Source organism: Sebastes umbrosus, chromosome 17 (assembly GCF_015220745.1).
Source record: "Sebastes umbrosus isolate fSebUmb1 chromosome 17, fSebUmb1.pri, whole genome shotgun sequence".
NCBI lineage: Eukaryota > Metazoa > Chordata > Actinopteri > Perciformes > Sebastidae > Sebastes > Sebastes umbrosus.
Window position 1 is genome coordinate 22,104,139 of NC_051285.1, and position 8,030 is coordinate 22,112,168.

At 39.6% G+C, this 8,030-nt stretch overlaps 1 protein-coding gene across 1 annotated transcript; it reads right to left on the reverse strand.

The window, feature by feature from the left end:
- Positions 1 to 1,209: 1,209 nt before the first annotated feature.
- LOC119475812 (endonuclease domain-containing 1 protein) lies at positions 1,210 to 7,691 on the reverse strand. Its single transcript, XM_037748866.1, has 3 exons — positions 7,200 to 7,691; positions 3,528 to 3,867; positions 1,210 to 2,126 (listed from the first exon to the last, which is right to left on the reverse strand). The coding sequence occupies exons 2-3, from the start codon at positions 3,828 to 3,830 to the stop codon at positions 1,518 to 1,520; spliced, it is 912 nt and encodes a 303-aa protein (XP_037604794.1). The 5' UTR covers positions 3,831 to 3,867; positions 7,200 to 7,691; the 3' UTR covers positions 1,210 to 1,517.
- Positions 7,692 to 8,030: the final 339 nt, after the last annotated feature.

An 8,030-nucleotide genomic window follows, 5' to 3' on the forward strand; every position in this document is an offset into this window, starting at 1 on the left:
TTTTGGCCACGGATACACTTACTTCTGTGTTATCACCGGTGAATAAGCACTTTTTAGACAACATTGTACCTCTTTTTACATCTCCGAAGTTACAGTTTGCACTCTAATCATTGATCTTTTTTCCCACACAAAATATCACAGTTAGACAATTCCTTACAGGGGAGAGGGAAAAGCCAAATCTGACCTTGCACAAGTTAACATTGCATCCATTTTTAAAAAAAAAACTTTCTATTGTTTTTCATATCTGTAATATTAAATCCTTAGGTTTGGAATATCTGTCTTGAATTATTGCTGTAATAAGCAGCAAGTTATTAGACCATGTGTAATAACGTATGGTTGATGTGCACTGTATTAATCACAATCATCTTTGTTAAATAGATTGCACAATTGTTTAGATGACTGATGTTTACGGTAATATCACAGCGTTTTATTTTGCACTCAACCCCAAATTGCCTTTGCAGATAATAACACTGTTGGTTTCCCTGTAAGCTGTGAAATACAGTAAAACAGGAAATACTTTCCCTCCGTCACTAGATGGCAGTGTGCAACTAGATGTGTAGAAAAGGCCTGCTGCATCAGAAAATGACCCATATGAACCAGCATCTATTGAAAAAAAAAATCTAAATAATTTTGGGATGATGGCTGATGATGCTCGGAAAGCTCAGATAGCATCTTCCTCTTTTGAATTGCAAATAAAACGTCACTCTCAAAAACCTTTAAAGAAGATATCTTCAGCATCACATGAAACCAAAAAAACTTTAAAAGTCTTTATGATATGATATTCACCGATTGGATTGGAAACCCAAATATTCTCACTGCCTTTTAAAGATTTTGATGGTAAGTTTTTAAAAGTTGGAGCAAATATGATTTTAAAAAAAGCTATATTTATAAAGCAGTATATCCTGACAGTAGTGCACGAGACAGGTAATCTGATAAAAAAATCATGTGCCTCTGTGTCCTCTGGTGCTCCTAATGGAAAGAGTTCTAGAATCTTTTTGGTTTTCTAAACAAATTATATAACCGTCTATGTATCATTTATATTATATTCAAAAGTGTTTTATTACAAGTAGATTAACTAAATTATTAAAGAGACTAAAGCCCATCAGATTGCCATAAAAGTCAGATCTCATTTTCATATCTGATCATACATTCAAACAAGAATTCAAAGGAATAATAAAAAAAACACAATCACAATACAGACCATAATATTAAGATATTTTATTAAATGAGCCAATTTGCATTAGATCAAGGCTATAATCCCCTTAGAACAAAGCCGCTTTCATTTTGTAAGAGGAGAGATAATGGAAGGAAACATCAAAAAAAGTTTTAAAGAGCACAACCAACCCTATTTTTTCCCCAAAGAATAACTCCAAGAGATATTTTAAATCAACATTAGACTACAGGGAATTATGACAATATCCTATTTGATTATTATTTTTTTTCACCACTACCACTATCCATGTTATACTATCCACTAACTCACATGCACACATAGGCTAAGGTAGGCTATAGAGCTCTCAGATAGTATGATGGAGGTAAACAGGGAGGGGTGAAGGAGAGATGCAGTTGTCATAGAAGAGCTGAAGATTCTGGTCAACATCCAAATTGCTTTTCAGAAAGATCTCAAGCTCCTGGACCGGCATCTCGTGCACGCTGCTGCCCTCTTTGGAGTTTTTGGCCAAGGCTCCGTAGGCCGGGAAGCGGATTCGAACATCGTGCGGCGAGTTGCGGTCGTAGTCGGTGCAGCAGTACGCGGACCAGATGTCTTCGGGGATGGCCACGCGGTCCTGGTTGTTACGGCGGATCATGTTGCCCCTGGTGGTCACTCCGGTCACGATGTAGGCCGTGCCGCGGCAGAAGTTGTTGAGGCGGAGCCGGATCCGCTCCTCGTACTCGCGCCAGGGCCCGATGTTGAACTCGCGTATCTCTGGGACCACGTTGGTCAGGGTGTAGGTGGCGGCACGGTCGTGCGGGGTGGACTGGTGCTGGTCTGGGTTCAGGTGGCCTCTCTCGTACAGGACCACGTCAGAGTAGTCATCCAGGACTGCCTGGCTGTCCTCGAACTTCATGTGGAGGTAGCCGGTGGGGAAGGTCTGCATGTTTCCATTCCCATCGACTTCTGCCAGCTGGGGAGACACAAAACACAGACATAGACACAGGAAATAATACAAAGCCAGTATTGTCTATGAAGCCTCTTTGCTTTGCTGGAGTCGACCTATCGACCATTTCAGCTGCTGGTATCCTCTTTGAAAGAGATATTATGGGGGATACCGGGGGCAATAACATCTTAAATTGCACCGATCAGAAACGAGACAGATGAAAGTCATCATGCACATGGTCTGTGATGATCCCTCTCTGCCCGCCAAAGGACAAACTGATGTCTCATACTTGTCAAAGTTTTTCTGCCAAGATGAAAGTAATTAATTGTTCAATGGTTATTAAATTATTTTAACCAGGGCTGTCAAAATTAATGCGATAGTAACCCAAACGCGAATTCATTGTAACACCACTAATTTCTTTAACATATTAACGTGATCGATCTTCCGGAGGTTGTTGCGGGCTACAAGCTAGAGTGAAGATCCTGGCATTATATGAAACTAGAAAACCTAAGGACTCCATTGCGACCAACCAAGTCATACTAGCTCGTTGCGAAGGAGGTTAAATAATGCTCCAAACTTATGCTACACTTTGGCGAGGAAAAACGGGCATGGCCATATTCAAAGGGGTCCCTTGACCTCTGACCTCAAGATATGTGAATTAAAATGGGTTCTATGGGTACCCACGAGTCTCCCCTTTACACACATGCCCACTTTGTGATAATCACATGCAGTTTGGGGCAAGTCATAGTCAAGTCAGCACACTGACACATTGACAGCTGTTGTTGCCTATTTGGCTTGAGTTTGCCATGTTATGATTTGAGCATATTTTTTTATACTAAATGCAGTACCAGTACAATATTTGTCATTATTTTGTATTGCTAATTGATTTCCAATAATAAATATATACATACATTTGCATAAAGCAACATATTTTCCCCATCGCATAAATCTCCCTTTAAGGTTAATTTTTTGAACAGATATTTGCGCTTAATCGCGATTAAATATTGTAAGTGATTGATAGCCATAGTTTTAACTATAATCTATATTCTTGGTTGTTTATTGTGGTCCTTGGTATTCATATGAAGGTATGACATATGTTGTTACAATCACCCCTGCATGTGGGGACAGATGTAACATTTGACTTATAGTGCTTCAATCAATATTATGACTAACATTGCTAGTAAAAGCATTTTATCACTGTTAACAAGTAGAACACAAATGCAAGTTACCTACATAAAAATGTTATCCAAATAGTTCAAGAGGTTTTTGAGTAACGACATCAAAACTAAAAATTGTTACAATTGCCCCCGGTCTCCCCTACTTAAGGGTAAGCTGCCTGGTTAAAATGAATGAAAAACTCTTTATAAATGAGTTTTTTTGGCATTTTGAAAAAAACAAAACCATATTACTCAAAAACAAGTTTCTGACCTGTGGCTCATACATCCAAGGGTAGTCCACACGCCTGTCCCCCTCTGTTTTCTTGAAGGTATAAGCTGAGTAAACTGGAATCCGCTTTTGGGGGTCGTACAGGGTCACATAGCGAGGCTTGTCCGCGTAACGTTGGCAGATCCTCTTCAGCGTGGTGTCGGTGAACCCTCGCGGTGGCGTCCCCATGTACAGGGAGTCCTTGCACCTCTCTATGTGATTAAAATCTTGAACAACAGTTGCCGACATCAGAGGCAAAAAACAGAGGAGCAGGGGAAGAAAAACTGAAGGTATTAACATGTTCATGGTGGGAGAAACTCCTCAGTCTCTCCTGCTGTGGCTTCTGGAGAGGAATGACATGAAAATGTGCACAGTTATGATTATGTCAAATCAGATATGCAAAGCAAGTAGAGACCGTGTGACCTGAAGACAGGCCTCCTAACACATGTGGGAGTGGATATGCAAGTCATTGCACAAACCTACATTCTAAAATACTGTAGTGATACTATAGTAGTTGAATATTATCCTAAATGTAATGGGGGATTTTTTTAAGATTTATTGCACTTTTTGAAGTAAAGCTACTGTAGCAAACTTGTGGATCTATTGAAGTTATGTCCAGGGGGCGGAGCAGGGGGGGGGGGGAATCTTCTGGGGCTCCAGCTTCGAATGCTTTCTCAAAAGCACCAAATCTTTTAGGTTTTTAAAATACCTTCAACTTTGTGTAATTTCCCATCAGTCTCTCTGACTGATCAGCTAAACATTCAGAGTAACCATAACAAAAATAGGTTTCAAGATTAGTAACGCTGTTTACGTCAAATTCCTACCCTACCTGTTATGTAACATAAAAATAGTAACATCCAACACATTATTCTAACTCATCAAGTACCGCCGTTTGGTCAGTTCCCCTCGATTTCGAAGACCGACGCATGGGGGTACCCCTATTACGTTACTTTTGAACGTGTTCTGAAGTGTCCTTTCAAAATAAACCATTTTCACAGGAAGTTAGATTTAGGCAACACAACCACTTAGTTAGGTTTAGCAAAAGGTAGTGGTTGACGTTAACTTCACTGACTAGTGGAATATTAGTGTGCATGTAAACGTAGTCACTGTTTCAGAATGATGAAAACAGTTGGAGAACAATTAGATACAAAATAGGATGTTATCCTATTTTGGAGTTATACAGTTATACAGCTATCATGTGTTTCCCAAACGATGTACCGATTTTTAGGGCATTCTATTAACTCAAAAGGCTTGAAATATAGTACATATAGCTGCCGTAAATGGGATAAAATAAATCTCCAGGGGGGAGGGGGGGGTGGAAGGGGACATGCCCCCGGACCCCCCCTAGGTTTGGGCTGAGCCCCAAATGCTTACAACATCTGGCTCCACCCCTGGTTAAGTCCATCATCTCCTTGGCCCGTTTAAACTAAATTGACAGGTTTGTCCCTCTGAGTTCTTAATGAGGTTATAGTTTGACCTTTGGGATATAGGCCATTACATTCTATTAATGGGGCAATCAAATGGTGAGCAGCGCTGTCAAATGTAAAATTTTTGACCATGTCATTATTTCACATATTCACCTCAAGGAATTCAGGAACAACACACCTGTTCTGAGCAATTTATGAAGGCTTCATTTGGTACAAAACATATAGTATAATCCAAAACTACCTGGCAAAATAACTTCCCCTCGGTAAAACATTTGATCGATTGATTGATTGATTTGTTTACTTGAGTGTCCTGCCCCATCTGTCGCCCAGCCCATATGGGCTTACAAGACACTGGACAACAACAAGTATTTTGTCAATATTTGTTGATATAATTCACACTCTTTGAAGGTGAATCGTTATGTGCAGATCACTCTCAAAGAGTGTGGTTGTGAAACACGTAACAGTGAAATGGGACATTCATAGACGTGCTATCAATGTAAAGATAAAAATGCAAAACTGTCTAATCTGTCTCGGTGATGAACAAAAGGCCTACAGAGACCGGTGTGTTTCCGAGGTATTACTTTATACTACTCAGCGTGAATGGTGAAGATAACTCATTAAAGTTTAACTACGACATGGCGACAAAGAGCGTACAGTACGTGCACAAATTCCCACTCATTTGCTTATTGCATAATCAAAGACAAAGTTCAAAAAGATATTGATGAATATGAAGAAGCAAAATAAGAAAGTAACCCAGTGCTCCATGGCAATCGAAGAAACTTAATCTGCCATGAAGTAGGATGAGTATTTCAGAGCAAATGGTTCAATGTTCTGCCAAAATGGGTGCTTGACTTATTCTGGCAGCTCACTGTGTACGGAGCAATTAATCCATCTGAAACTCTCTTCCTGTTTCCAAAGTTTTTTTTGTCCTTAGTCCTTCATGACAGCTTGGACACGCAAATACTTTATTTTTGTTCTTTTTAATCAAACACATTTACTGCCACTATTTGATGACTGTGGGAGTACAGTTTCCTCTCTCCAGTACTGCGAGGGACACTTCTGGCATGTTTTCTTGTTTTTTCAAGCATAATTTTGATAACAACACGCCATGTGGCTTTGTGGTAGCGTTGACCATCAGAAGGGTAACAGAAGGGTCACTGATTGATCCACTCAACCAAGTGTCCTGTAAGTGTCCTGGCTTTAGAGCTGCAACGATTAGTCGACTAATCCATTAGTTGATCGACAGAAAAAGAATTGCCAACAACTTGTCAGGGTCACATTTAATGAAATGTCAGTTGAAAGGCTGACCTGGTTAATAAGCCCATCAGACAAGTATGAATGTGCCGGGCTGTTGAGAGATTTTGACAAATTCAAGAAATGATTTGTATTATTGATTCACTCTTGTAATCGGAGCCACACAGTATGTAGTGATTATAAAATATATGATAAATGTAGTATAAAAATTAAAGGTAATATACTGTAAAAAATATTGTACCTATTCTATTGTATTTTGCACAACATTTGAATGTTCCCTGCAGGTCTATGTACTTCATGTTCTGCATGTTCATGAAACCCAGTAGGCCTATGTCATCATGCATTGCAATAACAAATATTGCCCACTTGGAGGCAGTGTAGGCTTGTTTGTTGCTTGTTCCCAATTTCCTGCTCCATGATGACAAAATGCATAAATTAAAACTTTTTTGCATTTGTAAAACTGAAAAGTGTAACAAACAGTATCATTTTTAATTTTATTCTCCATTGGCAGACAGCTTTTAGGCTGTACAATGGGGGTTATAGTAGCCTATAATAATATTCCTTTTATGTCAATTTATGTATTTCAATTTTGAAAACTCTGATACAGATTTACAGTATGTTTCTCCGTATGCAACATGAATCATTTTATTAATATGTACTTAAAGTCAGCCTAATCTTATCTTCCAATTTTGAGCTGGTTCCTTTCTAACTGGTGACTTTCTTTGTTCTTTTCTCGTGTCACTCAGTTTACCATAGGATTTTGTCAAAATATTAATTATTAGGTAAACAAATGGGTCAAAAAAATTAACACATTTGTTATTCATTGTCCAATTGTTCACATTAAACTGCTTTTAATAATGCAACTTGTGCTTAAATCCACATAAGTATGCTATTCATAATTATTTCTGGGTGACAATGTAGAACATTTGCTGTATCACTACTGCAGCTTTTTGGTTTTTGTTAGTAACTATGTATAGAGACAGAGCAGACAGACCTTCACTGAGCCACCAGGGGGCTCAATTTAGCAGCTATTCTGGCCCATGAAGCTGTCCCCTCTTAGTTCTGCACCAAAGCCTTGTGATTGGTCCAAATTCCCACATGGGGCTGCACATTGACCAATAGAGTTTGGCCTTATCAGGGGCTGTTGCTAAGGCACTAGAGAGGCAAAAAAAAAAAAAAAAAAGAGAAAAGCTGTCAGCGGGCTGCCTCCACCATTTCACTCTCTCTCTGTCTGGCTCCTCATCAGCTGCTCTGCTTCTACCTCTCTACCTCTCACCTCTCACCGAGCACTCAGGCACCGGCAGCTCTGCTCTTCCTGCTTGTTATTGGTCGCTGATATGTGGAATGAGCAGAGGGAGTGAGTGGTGGTTTTAGTATTATGAACCCTCCCTCATGGACCCGGAGCCGTAGTAGCCCCACCTCCCCCACGGTTATCCTGCCACTTGACATTTGAGCTCAACCAGCTCTCACAGCCAGTCAGTCATCGTTTCTCTCTTCCCTTCCCAATCCATCAAGATAGCTGGGTAAACCAGCTATATAAACTGAGTAAGTTAGATAGGTAAACTGAGTAAACTAGGTAGGTAAGTTAGATAGGTAAGTTAGATTTATTCTGTAATTAAGCCATTAAATATCCTATTTTTCTTTTTAGCATTTGAGGAAAATGGGTGCCAACCACTTGCAGTGATAGTATCATGGATGTATTAAGGATAGTATGAGAAAAACATGTCTATATGAGCTCCACAATATTCTTTTACATCAGTGGAGAAATGTAAAATACCTCCTCTACTGTAATATCTACTGGCTGCACTCCAACTCTCTTCACACA

Excerpts from the sequence above, each read along its gene's own strand:
- LOC119475812 (XM_037748866.1), bottom strand. The coding sequence starts at position 3,830 with ATGAACATGTTAATACCTTCAGTTTTTCTTCCCCTGCTCCTCTGTTTT. Across the intron at positions 2,127-3,527 it reads CTTGGATGTATGAGCCACAG|CTGGCAGAAGTCGATGGGAA; the intron begins GTCAGAAACTTG and ends GTGTCTCCCCAG.